The 23,064-nt window shown below is 44.2% G+C and overlaps 1 protein-coding gene across 1 annotated transcript; it reads right to left on the bottom strand.

Annotated features, from left to right (window-relative positions):
• Window positions 1-302: 302 nt before the first annotated feature.
• On the bottom strand, window positions 303-13,221 carry LOC147319809 (synaptotagmin-11-like). Its single transcript, XM_086312572.1, has 4 exons — window positions 12,930-13,221; window positions 5,395-6,335; window positions 3,510-3,630; window positions 303-3,202 (listed from the first exon to the last, which is right to left on the bottom strand). The coding sequence occupies exons 1-4, from the start codon at window positions 12,961-12,963 to the stop codon at window positions 2,892-2,894; spliced, it is 1,407 nt and encodes a 468-aa protein (XP_086168698.1). The 5' UTR covers window positions 12,964-13,221; the 3' UTR covers window positions 303-2,891.
• Window positions 13,222-23,064: the final 9,843 nt, after the last annotated feature.

Here is a 23,064-nt window from a genome sequence, read left to right as displayed (position 1 = left end):
TCAAAGTTTCAGACTTGTGACTTGACTCGGACTTTTACACCAGTGACTTGAGACTCGACTCTGACTTGCCTGACATTACTTGAGACTTGACTTGTGACTTGAGGATAAAGACTTGAGACTTACTTGAGACTTGCAAAACAATGACTTGGTCCCACCTCTGCGTGATAATGCCTTATAGAGCCAATTAAATCTGCCATTGTTTGTGTTGACAATATACAATATTCTTAATATCACGCCACCTTGGACCCATAAAATAAACGATCAAGTGTAAATAAAGTGAAATGAGCGTTCAGGCGCGGCCGTCATGGATAACTTGTTTTTATTTGTACGTCCAATGAGTGTTAACAAACCCAACACAGAGGTTAGCATCCAGGTCTACAGCAGGGGGCGCTCAAACACACTAAAGCTCTGAGAACATCGGACAGGAAGGAAACCAGCAAACATCTTCACATCTGTACAAATGTACACTCAGTCTGTCTGTCCGTCCGCCAGCAGGTCACAGTTTGAATCCGAGGGCGTCGATGGAGATCCGGCTTCAGGTGGCGTTTTCTTCACCTCTCTATGATTCAAAGTGAAACTTACACAAACTTTATTACTCTCTGCACTAGTAAGCAAGCTGTTGAGCAGATTCAAGGTTAAAGTTAAACTGGGGTTAAAATGTGCTTTCGAGACTAAACTCACAGTGTGTCATCACTCAAACAAACTCGTCAGTAAGAAAACATGAAGCCAAAGTCCAACGTCACCTCAGACACATTCACTGGGCTTGTAGGAACAAAGTAATATAAAACAGCGCCACCAGCTGGCTGCAGGGGAACATTCACAGGGGGAGAGATACGCTTTACAAAGCAGTGCAAATCAGAGTCTCAGTGTGATGGAGGAGAGGGAAATGTACAAAATGAGACCAGCGCAGTGAAGCAGAGGAGCGCTGCCGTGGTCGCCGAGCATGTTTCACATCCCATCCTTAGCATCGGCGTTTAGTGCCAGGATGACCATATTTAGACGAGAAGGTGGAGCCTAATCAGCAGAAATAAAGACTGGATACAGAAGATGAACATAAGTTCAGAGTCTGAAAAGTGAACCCAATGTGGAAGCAGTTCCCTCTAATGACCAGCAGGGGGCAGCGAGGGCTGGAATAAGAAGCCCGAAGTCTGAAAGAACTGAGGAAATGAAATCCTACTTGTTATCACCTTCATGATGAATTTATCATTTCACCTGACAGTTTAGGTCTTTATGAACGCAGCATGATGTCATTTTTTATGAGAGTTAAAAAGCAGGAGTGTTCAGTTCCCTCGATTTCACAGGGACCAAAAGCTGATGTCACGGTACCTACATCCAACTTTTATGTCCAAGATGGAAGTCTGACCTTTGGAGTGGACGCCTGCCATCAGAGCTTTTAAAGACCTCGATAAATCAACAGTGACTGTGTCAAAACGCTGAATTAGTCTTTTATAAACAAGCCTTAATTAGTTCTGAATGCGTGTACTGAACAGCCCTTACACACATTACTTGGTGGACTTTTGTCACATGACAGTAAAGTGCTTTTCTGTAGAATGTGGACTGTTGCATTTCAGGATATTCAGCGTTTTCCAGCAAGAGTCGTAAGCAACAAAAGCTACATCTGATGTTTCTGGTTACGCTACTTTTAGCATCAAAGAGGTAGTCGAACTATAAAGACTTTTGTACTTTCGACGGTCAGCTGAATTCTAGTCATTAACTGCTGTATGCTGCAGATTTCATTGCTTTTTAATGTCCTTTCAGGTTTTCAGACTTTATTTTGGTTGTTTTCTTTTCTGAATTGTCACCCAGCTGCCTGAACAGTGTTTAGAGGAGCTGCAGGTTTTAGCACTTCCACATTGGTTTCAGTTTTAAGCCCTGAAGTTCTTATTTACCTCCCATCATTTAAAGCGAGTGTTATCCTCATCGTAACTACAGCACTCCTGTGGTAAACTAGCTTCTCTTTTAGTTTTAGTTCTGAAGATAGAACAGCTGAAACATCATCAGGCACCACAGCCGCCCTCTGCGTCACTCGCAGCCTAAATTAGAGGAATGCATTCATGTTACAAACAAGTATTTTACATAATCTTTCAGTCTTCAAGAGCAGGAGCTGATTTCACACGATCTAGGGTCAGTCAGGAGGTTCTGACGGTCCTGAATCCCCGTTGAAACGAGGCCGAGTGCACTTCCTCCGGGGTCGGGTGCGGTCGTACGATCTGCTGCAGGAGCGGTGGGTGAAAATGATCTGCAGGCAGAAGCACGCTGCTGTCTGACAACAGCAACTATCCTGCAAATGGAACGTTGACTGAGCGTCGCAGCGACTCTTTGCAGCAGTGTTTGGTCCTCCAGAGGAGCAATCGTTACTTGGATATATTCAGCGTTTCAGTTTATATGCAGTATTTTCATCATATTTTCTATCAGAGCTGAAATTTCTTCCTGCCGTGGTGATGTCACAGATCTCAACTCTTCATTTGGAGTGATTTTTTTTTCTTTTCAGACGGACATGCAATGAACTGCATGGCAACAACAGCAAGAGGGGGAACTTTTTCTTTTTTCTCACATTTCTTTTAATCATATTTGAGCATTCCTTCCCCCGTCGACACACATCGACAGCCAGAGGAGACACGAGAACAGTCTTAGAGATGGACGTCATGGTTTGTTTACTGGCTGTAAAGAGCTGCAGGATTCTTCTTATACTTGCAGATGTAGTTGTGGTAGAGAGATAATAGAGGGAGAGAGTTTACCTATGATCACAACAGTGTGACTGTGTTGTTTTATGTATGTGTGTGTCTGTGTGTGTGTATGTGCTGTACACTGAGTCTTTATTTCCCAGTGGCTTCACTGGTGGAGTCCCAGCCAGTGGGTGGTGTCGGCTGGTTTTGGGCGGTGCTCCTCCCTCAGTACTCGCTCAGGTTGTGCCATTTGGAGATCTGCCGGCGGGGGTTTTCGCACACGTCCCTCCAGTGGGAGGCTCCAGAGGGGGAGGGGCTGTGGAGGCCGAGCAGGAGGCGACCCAGGACCTCGTTCTTGGTGGTCCGGTCGAAGTCGACCACCAGGAACTCCACAGAGATCTCGGGCAGAAGCTCGGGCGGGATGTCGTAGATGAAGGACTCATTGAAGACCGGGTTTAGCGTGCACTTCTTCACGTGGGTCTTCTTCTTGGCGATGCGCTTACGGCCATAGAAGACGTTCACCTTCACATAGGGGTCTGAGGACAGAAGGAGAACGGTCTAAGATCAAGCTTCGATGTTTGACAAATATCCTCTTACATCAATATAAGAACAAACAACAATTGCACAGCAGCTCTATAGCATGTTGTTTATCAGGGGGTGTTTGGATATGCGTGGATAGTTTATGAATAAATCAATCAATTCAGGTGCTTTAGGCCGACTCGCTCCATGCTGCATGTTCCAACCACAACATTGACTGTGCCTCAAAAAACAGAAAAATATCTTCTAAGCAAGTCAGACTGAACGCTGAGCGTCTTCCTGCTCTCTGTCCTGCTTTCTACTCACTGGCTGACAGGCCGGTGATGTCCATCTTGGGGAGGTGTCGAGCCTTCAGGACGACCACGCTGAGGCGATGAGACACCGGCTGGTAGGACAGAGACGCCAGCAGCTCTCCACGACTCTCGCACTAAAACACACAACAGAGGGAACAAAGTTAGCGTTGTATCCGGGTGACTGTTTCTTGTTTACGGTGTTTTCTCTCGTCCACTGCTCGCATGTTTGACGATCCAACATTAAACTGATAAGAGACGGAACAACAGCGAGGCTGTCACTGACACAGACTGAGCAGCTGGCTGCCATGGTAACGCAGAGAGCAGACAACAGGGTCAGTTAGTCACGTATGTAAAGTGCCAGGACCACTGCTGTCAATCATGAGTGCAAACACTAACAGGAAGCTTTAGCCTCATGTGACTTCTAACTCTGTCATTTAGGATGGAAACAACCAAAAACAGACCCAACTGTGAACATGATTTTATATTTATTAGAAACTGAGAACTTTATTGGTTAAGAAAAATGGGCTGGACATCACGTCACTATTATGTTGCTGCTTCCTGCTGCATATGAGAGTCACTAACTGTGACTTCAGCTGTATACAAATACAGTACATCAGAAACGTCTTGATGCATCTCCATCATCCAGGAAAGTAAATGGCCTGTATTTGTATAGCGCTTTACTAGTGCCTAAGGACCCCAAAGCGCTCTACACATCCAGTCACACACACATTCACACACACATTCACACACACGTAGCGTTTTCAGTGGGAGAAACGTTTCGTCACTCATCCAGGTGACGTCTTCAGTCTCAGTCAGCTGAGACTGAAGACGTCACCTGGATGAGTGACGAAACGTTTCTCTGAAAACATCCAGATGAACAGACTCAACTTTTGGAGATTACATCAGAAACATATTTATATGAGGGCACTGTTTCAGTGCTGATCTGGGATAGGGCTGCCACAAAGGATTATTTTGATAGTCGACTAGTCACCGATTATTTTTGCGATTAGTCGACTAATCAGATCATCATCCATTGAACGTAAAAGTACAGCTTATTGCACCAGCAGCATCTGCTCTTATATAACTATCATTAGCTTACAGCTTTAAGTGTTTAAGGTCTGTGCTAACTAACAATAAAGACAAGATGGTAGTTTATTAAATTTTAATGAAATTTGCAGATTGTTTCGGTGAAGTTTAATAAACTCAGCCGATTTACTCAGGAACAAATAAAATACTGAAAAAAGCCAAACAATAACATTTTTAAGTTATCTAAGTGACTTGTATATGTTTAACCTGAGTAGGGCGGTGGGTTTGAAAACGATCTGCCGGGAGTCCGGTGCTCTCATGGCCCCCGGCTAGCTATCGAGCTAGCGGGTAACAGACGTCTCCGAAAACGTCGGAGCGCTTTTGAAAATACGTGGTGTCTTGATAAACTGAGCAGATATTTGAGGTTTACACAGTTACAGTCTCGCCTGAAAATATGTTAAACGTTTATTTTGTGACCCAGAAAGAATAATAAGAGTAACATTAAAACTAACTAGCTGCCGCCATTGTTGGAAACTGAGCTGGGCTGCGCTATGAATTCTGGGACACAGCTTCTTCTTCTTCGTCGGGGTTTAACGGCAGCTGGCATCCTTGTACATGCAGTGCTGCCATCTTCTGTTTCAGTCCGTTATTACACTCTTAAATCCTGCTACTTATTCCTGCTTTTGTGATCTTACAAAGCTTCAAACGACGCGTCGACTATTAAATCAGTCGTCGACGATCGTCGACGTAATCGTGACTAGTCGACTAATCGTGGCAGCCCTAATCTGGGATCAGACTAGAAGTCTGTTCCACGACTGTTTCAAATACAACTACCATTAGTTTTATTACAGCTGCAGCAAAGCCTCGCTCACCTGCATGTTCCTCTTGGTGATCTGCTGGCTCAGGTGGACTCGGCCCGTGCTCGGGTCCACGCCCTTCAGCGGCACCACTGCCTCCCCGATGACATCATCGCGGGCAAAGCGGTCAAAGCTGAGGACCAGGAAGTGCAGGGTGAGCTCAGGCAGCGAGCTGTAGGCCACGCCGTAGAAAGTGAAGGTCTCATCAAACAGTGGGTCCAGGGTCTTCCTCAGGACGCGGGTCTTGACGCGGTGCTTCTTCTCGGGGAGGATGGTCATCTTCACGTAGGGGTCTGAACTACCCGCCTGCTCGTCCATGGCGGGGAGGCCCCGGGCACCGACGATGGTCACTACCAGAGCCTTCTTGGGGAAGTTGTAGTCGACGGTGAGGCTGATGGAGCCCAGGCTGGGCTCGGGCTCGGGCTCTGAGGAGGCGGGGGTAAAGGGGGACGCCGTCTTACTGCTGGTCTGGCTGCTGCTGGCTGAGCTGCTGTCCAGGCAGCAGTAGTCAGCACGGACCGGTAAAGCCCGCTCCAGCCGACCCTGGCCGTGGGCGGCGTCTGCGCCGGCAGGAGGGACCAGGTGACTCATCTGCAGCTGACCGGGGACATCCAGGATGTTGTTCTCAGCGTCCACAAGCACCATCCCCCTCCCGGCGGTGCCCGCTGTGGTGCAGCCTCGCTCTCCGTCACGGTCGGAACGGTCGGCACGCCGGATGCCGCGCACGATCCTTTTGCTGCTGCTGAGGGATTCTGGGTAAATGCTGATCCCCTTTAGCATGTGGATAAACTTGTAGGGCGGATCCTCCGAGTCATAGTAACGGTCCCCGTGCAGCTTGTAGCGCCCAGAGATTCGGAGGTAACGGCGCTGACAGAAGGACCAGAGCAGCACCAGAACCACCACGACCAAAACCAAAACACCAGCCCCCAGGAAGCCCGCCAGCACCGGAGACATGGCTGCGAGAGAGAGAGCGACAGTGGAGTGAGTCAGACACAACAGGCTGCTGTTCAGTCAACACACAAACACGCAGTTTATCCCAGTGTGACGCCATTTGTAACCCTGAAGTCTGCCATCCACCGCACAGCAGGGTCCAGGACTTTCAGAATAATCCCTCACTGGGAGAACAAACTGCAGTTATCAGGAGGACAAATAATTAAAAACACTAAACCGAGTAACCAAATATAACCGAACGCTTTGCCCAATTAACATCTGTTTGTGGGCGGAGCCAAGAGGACTTTTGAATATCGAGTAATCGGATACGAAGTAGTCGTCTTATTAATCAGCAACAGTAAATATTCAAAACAAATCTTAAATAAACTGTTAATTTTTTCCATTTTAGAAATCGCAGTACTTTGAGTGGTTTACATAACGTGCCAGCGTAACGCTTGTAGTGTGTTTATGTTTATTTTCTCAAGTGCAAAAATAATTAAATAATAAAAACAGTAATTAAATATAAAATGAGACAGAAAATAGTCTTTACTCTGTATTTTGGGAGGCGTATCACTGCCTCGTGTATGATGTAGTAGGGCTGGGCGATATGACCCAAAATTCATATCTCGATATTTTTTAGCTGGATGGCGATATAAGATATATATCTCGATTTTTTTTTAAAGCCATAAGTTAAGAACAAAAAGAGAGTTCTTAGTCTAAGCTGTGTCCCAGATGTCACACGGGCACTTTTATTTACATACAGCGTAGATGTACATGAAGAAATTACTCAAAAATAAATTATCAGCATTTATTAAATAATCATGGTCCATAAATAAAAGAAAACAATGTTGGTTTTGTGCATAACAAAAAGCTCACAATTGTGCAGTCAAAATGTAAACTAATAGACGCTGAGCATAATAACAAAGAGACAGATTTCACAGCTGCACCACGTCTCTGAACAAGTGCCATTTGTGGTCCTTATACACACACAGTACGTATCACTCCGCGAGGCTCCTCCCCGGTAGCCGTAATCCTCCGACAATCCATCAAGCGGTGCAGCTCCGTAGCTTAGCAAAGTCATATTAAAACATTTGACAGATTGCTGAGCGCTGTGTACCACATAAAATCGGTTCGCGGTCAGTAAGCACAACCAGAATTCATACATAAGGCGCACTGTCGATTTTTGAGAAAATGAAAGGATTTTAGGCCGTGCAGCCCCTCCTGGCTGCATGTCGTTAGCGCGGTTAGCTCGTTAGCGCGGTTAGCTCGCTAACACGTTGACGCCGTCCAGCCCCACGCACAGTAACTCGCTAACGGAGATTTTCCGCTTTCATCTTGTCATTGCCTGCAGGTGAAGCTATGGGGGAGGCGGAGTTGTGTTCAGTGAAGGAGAGGCGAGGCCGAGTAACGTTGTGTAGAGACAAAAGTGGACGAAAGAGAGGCAAACCTGCGGCTCCACAAGTATAATTATAACGTAACATAGACTATATCGATATGAACGATATGGTCACATCTTATATCTCGTATGAAAATATATCGATATTTTTAAAAAACTCGATATATCGCCCAGCCCTATGATGTAGCTTTACTGTCTTCATGTGTGAGTCCTTGTGTGTGTGAGATTTAAAGGAGCATGTGATGACTGCAACAGTGTGTAAAACACATGTTGAGACGGTGTGGATGTTAATAATTAATGTTAATAATACTTCAGTGTTGCACTGACCCATTTGTGTTTTTACTTTATTTACTTAGATTTTATAGAAATGATAATCTGCAGCGTAGTGCCCCCCGTGCCCTCCTTTAGACTCTCCCCTGCTCGCTTCAGGTTCACTGACAGGACGTAAGAAAGCTGCCGTCTGACTTCAGCTGCCCGATTTGAAGCTAAGTCAAGCTACGTTAACAGTTGGTCTGCAGACGCACACTTTTATTTTAACTTCTGTAGTTAGCTAGTTAGTTATTTGGTGAATCGCTGCAGTCCTCACAGAGACCGTCAGTGTTTCCCTTCCATATAATCCAAATCTAAGAGGTGGAGATATTCGAGCACTGGGACCACCAGAGAGCGCAGACTGTAGCATCCTACAGCAGCTAGGGCAGCGCAGTCGGTGACAGCATATTTAAAAACAGTAACACAGAGTGAAGTCACCACATCGACTCTCCGAGGATCTCATTAGAAACATCTGAGCACTGGGCGGAGGAAGAGCAGAGAGGCGGGGTTTGTGGAGCTCTTTGTTTGCTGGGTATAAAAGAGTATTGTTGTGAGTCACACAAGGGCACACTGATGCTACGCGCGCGCGCACACACACACACACACACACACACACACACACACACACACACACACACACACACACACACACACAGTAGCTTTCCCAGAGAAACTGCACTGATGTACTGACTTGGTATTCACTGAATGCTGAGGTAGAATTCAGTGTGCTACCCAGCAGCTAAAGCAAAACGTAGCGAGCTGTAGCTTCAATATGTCGGTGATCAGGCCGGACGCAAAGCATCCACAGAGAGAGGACGCAGTTAGTAAATGTCCATCCCAGAAAACTAGTGCGAGAAAAACCTTTTCAATTGATCCACTGAGTCACTGGGATTCTTGGAAAGCTGCAGGGAGCTCGTGTTTCTGCCACTTTACACACTGTTCTCTGAAAGTCCTCATGTCCCAGAATCTCTCCACCCCAGGTGGAGGATGCAACGTTAGCAGAGTGTATCCACCTCTCATTGGAAGGCTCCAGACTCCTAAACACTGCCACACAGCCTGAAGCAGCCCCGTAGCGCGAGGCTGCCCTTGGCATTTCCACAGCAGCCAAAACATGAAAAGCAACCTCGCTGAATGAAATAAACACACAACCGCAGAACAAAAGCCAAAGAGAGGTGAAAAAACACACAAGAGCAAGAGCAGAACTGAGGTGAAGAACTCCATCAAATCTAAGAAGCTTCATTAGTAAAATCTATTTACTGCAACTTCACCAACATCTGCTATTGTGTCTCCATCACAGCTCAGCAGAGCTGCTCCAGAATGAATGACCTACTTTGTTTGGCTCCTATAGGCTTTAAATTGTGATGAGTAACCAATCAGATTCTTCTGCAGGCGGGACACTGCTGCTGGTGACAGAAACGGCTGCGTCAGAACCACATCAGCGCGTGTTTCAGTCAGATTAAAGGAAACAACGCTAAATAAAATATGAATAAAACAATAAACTGCTCGTGTTGATGAAGTGAACTGTGTGATTAGCTGTGGTTACAGCATTTACAGCTTCACGCAGTCTGTGCCTGGTACACTGTGTCACACACTTGAAGCCTCCCTGTTTCCTCTTTGCTGTCAGTGTTTTGACTCATATGCAGGTCTGACGTGTTTCTGCTGCTGAGGTGACGGACACAGAGTCGCTGCTCAAAGTGTAAAAGCTGCAGAATCAAAGTCCAGAAAATCCTCCTTCCTGTTTGTTCTCGCTTTTCATTCAGACTCCATCAGATGATGTCATGTTTTGGAAAGAGCTGAAAGCAGCTGAGCTCGCTGCCTGGCAACTCTGGGACACACACACACACATGTTGGGCATTCATATCTTGTGGGGACATCTAATTGACATAATGCTTTCCTGAGCCACTTACCCTAAACTTAACCATAACCCCTCTGCAACCCTGACACTAAAACCACATTTTGAGTCTCAACAATGCCTTCAAACTTGTGGGGACCACGATTTTCGGTCCCTATAAGGGCTGTTGGTCCCCTAAAACTTCCAATTTTTGGTCCCCACAAAGATATGAATACACGCTCCTGCTCACACACACACACACACACACACACTGAGGAGAAGCTCACAGTCTCTGATCTGCTCGGTTTATTCTCAGCAGTTTAAATCATCACTTAATGTGATTTCTCACGGAGTAACCAGTTCATCTGTAACCTGTGTCTGTTCTGACCTTTGTCTCTGACTGATTACACTCGATTACAGGAAAAAGTGTCCAATAACTGTAATTGCTCACATCCAGATATTTAATGACTGGAGGATACGACAGGAAGTCCGTGCTGCATGAGACGTATTCGTTTGTCTGATTGTGGAAAGAAACATAATCACAATTTTTCAGGTTTAATTGTGATTATTTAACATATCGATTCACTTAAGTAAATGCAACGAACTTACTGAATATTAAAGATGTGTCTGTACACTTGAACAATACAGATAATAAATAACACAGTGGGAGTTTTTTGGCCCAGATGGACACAGAGCGGCGCCTCAGGTGACCTGCAGGAAGTGGGAGCCACGGGGAAAGAGAAAGAGAGCTCCAGTTAATTAACAACTAACGGGCACCTGAGCTGTGCAGCGCTGAGACCCCCTGCTGACAGCTACAGACAGCTGTCTGCACAGCCGTCCTCAGGCTCCCTGCACACAGCTTCTATGTCTGGTATGTGAGGTGCGTCGAGCTCGTTCTAGTTTGTGGGGAACAACATCTTTATTTTAAGGTTGGAGGTGTAACTATATAATAATTTTACTGAACCCCCCCCCCCCCCCCCCAATTTAAACTGACAATGAAGAGAATTTAATGTCTAATATCAAACTCGTCAGTGGGATTCAGACATTATGAAAAAATGCAGTAAAGTCCAGAATGTATGGATGCTAACTCTGCACTCTGCACAGCCCTTCAGTGGGCCCAGTGACGCCTGTTGGTTTGATTAATCTGGATTAAATTTGCTGACTAAAGGTTCTCTGAGTCATCGGAGCTCAACTAAACTGGGGTTCAACATGAACTCTCGCTCTGCAGGGAAGCAGAACAAACCATTCAAGCGCACAGCTTTGTAGCTTTGCAGCTAAAACGAATGCAGAAGGTGATTGATTGTCTTTACGCTCAATGATTTGTTCACATAATCATTGGAAGCCACCATTTCTTCACACCAAAAGCTCTTTTCCAATCAGCACCGTCCTGAGCTGATCCATAACCTCAGCTGATCGGTATGTGGATCAACGAGCTCCTGAATAATACAGTGGATTGATTCAGAAGTCTTAACCTGTCATTTTAAAGCTCCCTCGTTCTGCTTATTTGCAGCTTCTGTCGGTGAAACCAGATCTTTAGGACAGAACTTCCTGTCACATACTATACGAGCCACTTTATTAGGCACACCCATTCAACTGCTTGGAATTGCAAATATGCAAATATGTCCTCAGCCAAACACGCAGGAGCGACTCAGTGCACTGAGGGATGCAGTCAAGACTCTTTGCTGAATGTGGAAGAGTCCACCAGGCACCGCTCCCGTCAAGAACAGGAAGCCGACTCAGTGGTTCAGCCTGGTGAGGTAAAGGTGTGGTTTGGTTGCACACTTTGGGCTCCTTAACGAAAAAGATCGTTAAAACCCCAAAGCTAACTGAGCACTGTTAGCTGACCTTGTGCATCTCCTTAATACTACCACAGTGGCCCATCTGCCGATGGCTGCTTCCGGCAGCGTAACAGACCACGTCACAAACTGCAGATCACCTCAAACTGGTTTCTTTAACATGATGGTGACTCCACTGGGCTCAGATCTCAGTCCAGTCGAGCACCTCTGGGATGTGGTGAAGCTGGAGATTCTCATCGTGGACACTGCCGGCAAATCTGCAGCAGCTGTGTGATGATGTCATGTGATCATAGACCAAATGTTGAATGTGTGGCATGACGACTTAGAGTAGCTGTGAAGGTAAAAGGGAGCCCAACCCAGTGCTAGCAAGCTGTGCCTAATAAAGTGGCTGAGTGTCTTCTGGGTGGATGTTCAGGCTCACCACAGACAGAGCTCTTTACTGGGTCCTTTAAACCAGCAAACAACAGAAACCTTCAATATAGATTTTTATCTAAAAATGTCAGAAAACTAGGAGCAATTATAATTTTCCACAGAAACACCATCATCCAGTTTTATGATCGCACCACAATCAGCCAATCGATTAACTGCATTTATCAGCCAGTATATATAAGATGTGGTGTAAGTCTGGATCTTCAGCTCATTTGTATTAAAAGGCGCTTCATCGATGACGTAATCGTCGTTTACTTTATTTTCCTTTCGCTGATCAGCTCCCACGCGACGATTAAACTGATTTAAAAGGTTTTTTCACTCGGAGAGCACAGACATGACGTCACCCATACACACCCCGACGGGCGCGCGCTCACGCACGAGAGCGAGGCAGACCGTGCGTGGGAGCGCCGCGAGAACGCCCTGTTTTTCTCCCCCGCGCGGGCTGCTGTTATTTTTAATTTGTCACCGATGATGCAGAGGCACGCGCGAGGCCTCGTTTAAACCCCACGCACTTTTTTCCGTGGCAGTGAAATGATGACTTAGAGGACGGTCATCTTTCCCCAACACCGTCCACTCAAACATGGCTGCGGTCACAAAATCACCGTGTGAGCTCATTTGACCGGCCTGGCAGTGGTGCCAGTCACGGGAAGATGACCCGCTCCACCCCTGAAGCATGAAAGGAAAGACTGGATGTGATGGGCTGTGCGGCCGCTTTATTCACCTGCTGCAGGCATCCGTTAAATATGTCACAGCATTTGACCCCAGTACACCCCACAGCCTAACGCAGTGAGGCCATTTAAACACGGTGGATGTGGGTGAGATGGAAAAGATACGAAGACCAAAAGGGCCTGGATCTCACCGTAGGCGGGTCCCAGCTCGCTGATATCCGCCATTTTGTGGATCGGGGCAGGATGCGGTCCTGACCGAGCGGGGAGAAAGAGCGCAGAGATGAGAAGACACCGACTGACTACCGCCCGCTTTTACTTCACATCCATAGAGGAGCGACGGATGAGAAGAGAATCACCGAAAACAAGCCGCTGATCCGGGAAAGGAAGCCTTCATACATCGGCTGACGGAGGTGTCGTCCGCTCGCTGCGTCGGTCTCCGTGTCGGTGCGCAGTGATGCTCCCGTTAGGATGCAGGGAGTCTGCGCGGAGGAGCTCGCGATGAGGCTGGCCAAAGGTTGTCTAAAAACAAGATGACTCACTCAAAGCAGGATTCCTGCGCCAACGTGTCTCATTTATTTTTTATTGTTGTGGAATCTTTATTTTTTAAAAGGACAAGGACAAAAAGTACATTCTAAAACTACATATTATCTTTATTTTTCTTTTTACATATAAATATTAAAGAATTAGAAATGTTTAAAATATATATAAATATAAGGAAAAGTACAGATCTTATAAATCTCATAAAACGTTTTTGCTTGCAAATAAGTTTGGCTGCATATTTTTGATGCAGTGTGTGAATGTAAAGGTTTATGCTGAATATGTTTGGTGATTTTTTTACTTTTATTTTTGTAAAATCCTTGTTTGAAAAAAAAAGGAGAAACTTCTTAAATGAATTCTGTGCTGTGTTGCAGAGATGTCAGCTAAGCAGACCTTCCCGTCTTTTATTTATTGCTGACAGAACAGGGTTTCCACATTTTCTTCTTTCATAAAAAATAATGACTAGCAAAGAAAATAAATTATAAAATTAAAAGAACGAAAAAGAAGCCAAATCTTCTCCTCAAAAACAAATAAAAAACAAAATAATATGTGGTCAACTGAGGCGTTAAAAATAACAATAAAACTAATAGAAATAAGTTCTGACCTTCGCACTGGTCTCCGTCTCATTCACACAGATGGATTCTGTTTTCTTTCTACTGACTTTAATTTGTCTTGTCTCTAAGAGCAGACCTCCACCTCTCCAGGCTCTCCTCCACCTTCTCCCTACTCTCACTGCAGATCACAGTGTCGTCTGCAAACATCACAGTCCACAGAAGCTCCAGCCTGACCTCATCTGTCAGCCTGCTGCAAACAAGAAGAACCCATGTGTCAGTAATGTGAATTATAACAGTTCAGCTTAGCAGGAATTAACATTTTCAGGTCTAGTCAGACATAGTTTATTTATCTGAGATGTGAACTGTGTGACCTCGAGCCTACAGAGCTTTGCTTTCCACATGAGACCTCTCAGATGAGCATAATAACAATAATGATAACAATAAATGGTAAATGATTCTCATACAGCACCTTTCTGCTCTCCTGGATTACTCAGAGAGATTTATACAACGTTTTTCAATTCAATTCAGTTTTATTAATAAAGCGCCAAATCCCAGTAACAGTCGCCTCAAGATGCTTTATATTGTAAGGTCGACCCTACAATAATAGATACAGAGAAAAACCCAACCATCATATGACCCCTTTTGAACAAGAACTTTGGCGACAGTGGGAAGGAAAAACTCCCTTTTAACAGGAAGAAACCTCCGACAGAACCAGGCTCAGGGAGGGGCGGGGCCATCTGCTGTGATTGGTTGGGGTGAGAGAAGGAAGACAGGATAAAGACATGCTGTGGAAGAGAGACAGATATTAATTTCATAAATTCAGTTAGATATTATGCCCCATAACGTAACTTGGATGATACAGATTTTTAAGTGTGGCAGTAATGGTTGATTATGTGACTACAGAAACAAAAGATCAAAACTAAAATGTAGTCAATTCAAAATGTGTCCATATTCTATATAAAGAAAATGTCAATTTCTGTAGTGAAGATTCAAATATATTTATTACATCATATTTAAAGTAAACTAAAAACACAAAAGAGCCTTTTCCTTTAAAATCCGTCTGAAATTTGTGGTTTCCAGAAATGTGAACAGAGTGAGACATCATCACAGCATCCTCATCACTGCGAGGGTCCGCTTGGTACTCGCGGGAGTGGAGACCCCGCCCCAGGCTGCGTCATTACAGTGTTAGATAATAAACAGGAAGTGTACTTATATGTCCACAAACCGCTGAAGCAGAATGACAGGAAACAGCTGTACCTGTGTTCTAGGACCAGGTGTGGACCCGGGAACCTGCGGTCCGTCTACACCAAGCGTGCAAGACCAAAGCATGAAGGTCACGATGGACCTCTCCCATCCCAGCAACTCTGGTCACTGAGGTCCGGAAGCGTCTGTGCTCCCTTAAGACCAAAACAGAGAGAATGAGGAGGAGCTTCTTTAGTTTTGTTCTCTGTGTTCTCAAATCTCGTGTTTGTGCATTTTTATGGCTTTATGAGCTTCTGTTCTTGTTATTTTTGTTACCACTGACATGCGAGTTGGTTCTCATTAGTTCCCTTTTGTGTTCTTGGCCATTGATTAAGTTGTAATTTTGAGTTTAAGTCCCGCCTCCCGAGTCCTGCATTTGGGTCCACATCCTTCCTTTCACACTGCTGATCCATGACGTTCAGCGATTAAACTACAACAGGATGCAACAAAAACTCCTTATGAAACAAATTTGAAACTGCAGAATTAACTCAGTTTAGAAAACTTACTCATTGACCTCGAGCTGATCAATTTGTATGAGAGCCATCACTGCAGTGTTAAATTAGAAAAAAAACCTCTGTAAAGTAAAATATTTACACCCGTTCTCACTCCCGACACGTAAAAGATGGTGTCCTGGATCTCTGCCCACATCTGGACCACTGAGCTCCTGAACAGTCTGAGATAAATCCGGGCACATCTCATAGAACTTTATTAATTCTGAAGGCGAATCAGCATTAACAAAGCAAACACAAATTTCCTTACTTTTTGTTCAAGGTTTATAATGCTCACATTCAAAGTTTTGACCAGTTAAAATTACCAGTTAACCTGAGAAGCATCTCTTTGGACTCTTACCAGAAACTCATGCAGACAAACTCCTTTTGTGAACCCTGGACACTCGGCACAGAACGAACTGACCAGCAGATTCAAACCAGTAACCTCCTTCCTGTGAGGTACGAGTACTAACCGCTGCACCGCGATGATCCATCTTTAAGGGTGGACCTTTGCTATTCTTGTTGTTAGAGCCCACAGCTCTGTTGTGCAGAGTTCCTAAGATTTTTGTCTTTTTTAGTACTTACATGCATTTAACAAAACAAAACACTTCCCAGGTCGATATATTCGCTTCCTGCAGTTTTCAGTTAACTGTAACGTGGAGACGGGTGACTGGAGTTTGAATCATTTGATCCAGTTTAAATTTAACGACAAAATGAAGGTTTGAGACAAAGTACGAGCATTTTGTGTTTCCATTAAAATAAGGATTGAGATGTAAATTGTCCCAGGCTGCATCCTCGTCCTGCTCATCACTGATTGGTTCAGAGGAGGAATCGAGCCTGAACACTCCTGTGACAGAATTATCATAATTATAATAATATTCAAATATCACTGAAGTTCTCAGGCAAAAAGATTTTGGGTGTAAAAACACCCAAAAAGCTGCTTTCAGTTCAGAGGACGCCGCCGCCGTTTCCAAACGTTTCCATAGTTACTGACAGATGATGCAGCAGATGTGCTGGTTTGAAACGCACTTTAATAAAGAGGTACGGGAGACATGAAGAAGACACTCCTGACCTCATTTATCTCGCACTATCTCTTCAGCCTGTTTGCATCTGTAATAACATTTGAATAAGTCATCTTCACTTTAAATGACTGCGAGCATCAAATGGACGTTACATGAGGACCTTCTGATAGGCGTGGGAGGAGGAACGATCAGATTTATATCAGATGGAGAGTTTTGATGCTGAACAGAGCGTCGGCATCTTTGTGTCGGGTAAGTTACCAAGTTTTTGTTTCGCATCTTTTTTTGCATAAGCTCAAGCAGAAGCTCGGGAATCAGATGATGTCATCCTCTATGTCGCACTAAAACCTGTAATAACTACAGTCGGAAAAAGTGTAAACATAACAACATTTTAGTAATAAAAAACATTTAGTCACTTGTAGTTTTCTGTTGCGCTCTGAGCACTTTGAGGTTTTAATTTTGCTTTGTGATAATTTAATTATGAAAGGAAAAATCCTTTATGTCTTATTCGGACAGTATTTTACTTGTAAGCCTGTAATATTATACTTAGTGCCATCGAGAAAGAATTTTGTTGTGTTCAGATTAGACGCTGCTGATATTTTTGTGTTTGTGGTGTGACTTGTCGTATTTACTCAATCAGCCGTGAAAGTTGAATGAAAATAAATTTTTCTGTGAGTCAGAATTTCATGTTGAGGATTCTTCTTTTTTAAAAAGATGAATCTATGTGACTTATTTTATTTATTTTACAGTAGTGTGAAATTCAACTTTGTGCCAAATTGGAACTACAATATTGTTTTTTCCGTGTTCTTGTCATGTTCCTGGGTCATGTGACCCAGTATTCTGAGTTTCCTGGTGTTTTGTTATTCTTTTTAGTCTCGTTTCATTTCGGTTTGTCTGGTTACATTCTGCCATGTTTCATCTCTAAGTTTTCTTTGTTTGTCAAGTTCAAGTCATGTCTGGATCTCCTTATGTTTCCTGTTTTATTTTGAAAGAGTTTTGTGTTTATTATGTTTAGTTTGTCCTGTCATTGTATTAATTGCTGTCAGCTGTTTTCCCCATGTGATTCTACTTCCTTTGGTCATTCCTTATGTGTATTTAGTCTGTGTGTTCCACTCAGTCAGTGTCAGAGCGTCTGTTAACCTCACCACAGCTTTCATAGGTTTACTCCATTGTTTCTCTGTGTTTCTAGTTTACTCAGTGTTCTTGTCATAGTTTTTCACTGAGTGTCACAGCCTTTTTGTTAACAGTGTTCATAGCCTCCTTAGTTTCTCTAGTTCCTTGTTTTTTCTTCTGCAATCAGCCAATAAAGGCTCGCTTTATTTCTGAAACTACGTTTTGTCTCCACCGTGTCTGCATCTGGGTCTACCTCTTTCCTCACACTGGCACACCCCGCCGTGACAGTTCTCTAATATTGTCATTTAAAACAGCAAAATTAATAATAAATGATGAAGCAAACAGGCCTCACATTTGAACACACCAGTCTTCACTGTTCAGGAAAACATCAGATCACTAACGGGACCTTGCAGCTGTTCCACCGATGGGAGCTTTTATTAACTGCTTAAAACTGGAAACACTGCATTGAGCCAAATGTGACAGTCGAGGGATTTAAAACCGAGACTCACAGAGACAAGAGACTAATGAGGTAGACTTTCCATTTAAATGGATCAGTGAAAATATTGCAGTATTGCTTAAGTATTGATGCAGTGCTGCTATGTTCAAACTGTTTGGGTATACTTGTCTTAACCCAACTACTCCTGGTTACAAAAGAGGAACAAGAAGATTACGAGGTGACAGCTCACAGCAACACTCCTCCCAGAGAGGCAAATAAAGACGCTGCGGCAGAGAAACAAACAGTTCAGGAAATGAAGCAGAGGAGCGTGAGGGAGCAGCGCTCAGTGTACGGGACGTCCTCCAGCAACCTGAACCTGCAGCATAATAATTAAAAGATGACTCAGGGTCACAGTCAAAAGAAGGAAAGTTTAAAGGCCAAACAGCACGCGGTTCCACAGGAGAGCTGATAGCTCAGCCCAACTCTCTCATTCTGAACCTCAAAGAGCCACAAATAAGTCTGCCGTCTGAGAGCGAAGTGCTCTGATAGGACAACACGAAGTCACGAAGATGTGTTGAGGCCTGTATATCCAAGAAAAACATTTAGGTGAGCATAAGTTTACTGGGAACCATTAAAGAGAGATCTGAGAAACACAGGAAAAATCCAAAAATCAAACGGTTTAAAACGGATCGTCCAATCAAAACCTCTGTTGCTCATGAAGGTTTCCTCCTGTGTGAAGTGACCCCGAAGCAGCTGCATGGCGGTCATGATGAGAGCTTAGGAAAGGAGCTTGGATGCTTCCTTTATTCCCTCCTTTAGCAGCGAGAGTAAATAATGCTGTCGCACAGCTGATTACAGCAGCTCTCATAAAGTTCTCCCATTTGTGAATGTTGATCTAAATAAACTCAATCAGACAGTTTTGTGTTTGTAAATAAAGCGAGAAACATGGGTAAATATTCTAATCACAGTACAGCACATCTACATGGATCCTGGTATCTGACACAGCAGACAAACAGCGTGCCAAGAATATTTGTGCTCGTGCTTCTTTATGTTCGCATCATATACAGTCGCAGCATTTTGTGTCTACAGGTATGTGCGACAGTAATGCTTTGACCTAAGGTGATTGTTGAAGTATATGAACTGGGGATGTGATCATGCACTGCTCATCACTGTTTGACTTGACTGGTAACTGAAGTATTGCACTGGAAATAAACTGGTTTATTTTTCCTTATCAAAGGTGTCAAACAGTGTGGCAGCAGCCTGCATATATTTGAGTCCAAGGGCCTGCAAACACAGAATAGAGACAACGTCTCTGTCATGGTCACACATGTGAAACATGACTCGTCCGTAGGAATGGGTATCGTTTAGGTTTTATCCGATACCGGTGCCAAACCGGTACTTTTGAAATGGTGCCGGTGCTTAAACGGTGCTCGAACCGGTGCTTAAAGAATGGAGAACACAAACTTTGTCCAAAAACCTCTCATGTTCAGCTGGTTTTTTGTAAAAAGATAACAATGTTAGCCTTTTCTGCAGCTATGGGGCATATATGGCATCACTCTTGGCTGGAAGCAGTGCTTAAACAATGGAAAAATCACAAACTTTGTCCAAAAACCTCTCATGTTTAACTGTTTTCCACTTTTTCTTTGGTCATTTTAGCCTTTTTGGCCAGGGTGAAGGGAGTATCTGCCATCAAACAAGAAGACAGCCGCATGTAGCTATGATGATGTTTGCTAGTTCACCTTACATGCATTAATGTAATAACGTGGTTAGCCTACTCAACGTAAATTACACACGAACAACATTAAGCTACTCACGCAGAGAAGAACGGCTGCTGCTGCATCATCATCCTCATCATTTCTGCTACACTGGCAGGGCTAGGGGCCAGGACTCTCCTCTTCGGGTTTTTGGGGGATGTTGCTAACTCCGGGTCCGATAACAGGCACCACACCCGCAGTAGATGTGCACGGTGTGAGGTCTCGCAGCAAGCTGTCAAATACGACGCATTTCTCGACTTTTTTAAAAACCGCTATGCGTCGCCAGGTGTTTCATCGGATTCGAGGTGTTACCTCCTTTGACAGTATCACAGTATCAGCTTAAAGCACTTGTTGCTGTTGAGTTTACATCTTTTGCTGTGAAGTACAGCCAGACTTTTGACCGCTTCGCTTTGGGCATTTTTAATCTGTAGCTCTGCTCTAAAAGAACCTACGTACCTGGACCCGCCTACTATCCTCGGAAACATAAAATGATTGGCTAGAATCTAAAGTGTATCACAGCTCAGGAAAAAAAAGCACCGAAATAAAGCACCGAAATAAAGCACCGAAATGTGCGCTGCTTTTCGGTCTGGTTACTACCGTTTATGACAGATCATGGCACCGGATACTGGTACCCATCCCCACTCGTCCGTTTGAGTTTATCTGAACACTGAGACCAATATGGAGCCTTTCATTCAGCCCGACACAGGAGAGCACATGACCTTTGGGTCGTTCACTGATCACACCAGACAGGTTCTACTTAGACCATCAGGAAGCACGCTGCACAGTGCCGTGGAGGTCGAGTGAGTGGAGCTACTTGAGGGGCACAGTCAGGGCTCTGACCCACTGTGTGTGTGTTAGTCTCCCATAGGGATATGACTCCTCTGCATTGAGCCCATTCACCCAGTGAAGCAGTGGGCAGCCACCAATGCAGCGCCCGGGGAGCAGCGTGTAGGGACGGCACCTTGCTCAGGGGTACCTCAGGGTAGCCGTTCAGTGGAGTCGAACCCCGACCTTCCGATCATGAGGTAACCACTCCACCTACTGACCTGCGCTATCCCCGCTCTGATGAGCGATAAGTTTATCTTCCAGTCACCAGAAAGATGAAACAGTTTACCCAAACATGCGTCACACTCAGTTTGTCTGTCCGCCACGCTAATCTCTGCGGTCGGCTCGACTGTCACCACAAATCAAGGTTTCTGCTACAACCTTACTGACAGTCGTCAAAACAGGCGTAAACTTTATACTCTGTTTTCCTGAAATACTGGGGTTACTGCGCCCTGTCGTGACTTCTCTCCAAACCAGATGTGAACACACGGAGACAGCATCGCCCCAGGCCGTAACTATTTCACCTCTTCCAAAAATTAAGGAGAACGGGGGCCGTTTCTGGAGATCCTAGTGGATTTGGTCTGTGAGATGAACAATAGTCTCGTCTCTCATCTCAAAGTAGAAGCTGCAGGATTATAAGTCACGGTCATGTCAGACTCCAGAACCAATATATAAACTAAGCTTCTTTCAGCTGCATCAGTGCATCAAAAACAAATTGTTAGCATTGTTAGTAGTTTTTTTTCCTCCTTTATGAGACAAAGCTGCTGAGAAGAGGCTGTGAGAGCGTTTCACTCATCCGTCACGCAGCAATTTTACAGCCTCAGAAGAGCAACGCTTCTCCTGTTTGATCAATTTATTGATTGTAATGTGTCTCTTTTCTTTCCTTTTTCTTGTAGGGAAGCTTTTTGTCCACAACATGCCAGCATGCTGCCTGATCATTTAAGGACCGCTATCACGGCGCTGCGAACACAAACGTGATGCTGGAGCGTCCCAAACTTTAACAAAACACATGATTAAAAAACAATCAGAAGAAAAATGTTATTCCCATAAAATGTTTATATTTGGTCTCCAGGCCTTTAAATGAGAAACCGGAGAGATGGAAGTCTGTTTTTGTTTTTCTGTGTTTACATGTTTAGTCTGAAGTCTTTTGACTCTTTCGTGCATTTATCATTTTACTTTGATGTCACACAAAGTCAGTCACAGCACTGAAGTGGACACAAATCAATCCATGACACACACACACACACACACACACACACACACACACACACACACACACACACACACACACACACACACACACACAGTAGTGTATTACATGGAGTGTTGGATCAATCCATCAGACCTGAGGACGGGCGACGTGTCATCAGACATCGGGAAACTTTTATTTGTATTTATTGATTTATTTTGGACGTAACGTGTTGCAGGTATCAAATTCAACATGAGCAAATATTTCTGATGTCACTTCTTCTTCTTTTTCATTCAGTAAAATGTCAGGTTGATTTCATCGTTGGAGTGAAACTTTGCTTTTTACACAGAAAACCATGTTTGCATAAAACGCATGCAAAGCAAATGATGAATGAAAATTTTATATCTGCAGTTTTCGAATACAACACGAGGAGAAGCAGCAACACTAAAATGTTGGAAAACAAATGACTGCTCCAACATCAATGAATGAAGTGAGTGAGCCATTAGGATGTTTTTATGACTAGGATTTAAATGTCTCAGGTTGTGTCTCCATCCTGCTCATCACAGATTTGTTTAGATGATGCGTAAAGCCTTCAAGGGAATTATCTTAATTACAACATTACTCAAATAACCCTGAAGTTGTCAGCCAGAAAGTCTCTAACATCTATGCAAACACAAAAGGCAAACACACAAAATGCTGCTTCCAATTCAAATGAAGACACCAATGTTTCAAGCGTGTCCGTCTTTAAAGACAAACAATGCAGAAGGAACACGGAAAATGTGACGTTTGGATAAAGGTTTGGTAAAGGGACGAGTCTGAGACTTAAAACTGAAGGAAAACTGAGGGAAACTGAGGGAAAACTGAAGGAAAACTGAGGGAAACCCCTCGACATCCTGCTTGTTGTGCACGAGCTCCGTCTTTGTTTCACGGATGGACACTTATGACCTCATTTAGCTGTAATTAACAACCCGTTTGCATCTGCAGCAAGTTTGAATATGTCATCTTCTAAACAAATGGACTCTAATGAACGATTACTCACACTTCATCTGGTTTTACATACTTCATGTTGATGTGGGAGGAGGCAGAAACATCAGATTTATATCAGATGGAGAATTTTGAGCGGTCAGTCCATCAGCCCGCCTGCAGCTCCTCGTCTCAGGTACGTCATT

This window comes from Aulonocara sp. 'chitande type north' Nkhata Bay, linkage group LG11 (genome assembly GCF_057382095.1).
Source record: "Aulonocara sp. 'chitande type north' Nkhata Bay isolate Kocher_YH1m ecotype deep benthic linkage group LG11, A_spYH_male_GT1.1, whole genome shotgun sequence".
NCBI lineage: Eukaryota > Metazoa > Chordata > Actinopteri > Cichliformes > Cichlidae > Aulonocara > Aulonocara sp. 'chitande type north' Nkhata Bay.
This window is presented reverse-complemented; position numbering and strand designations above follow the sequence as displayed.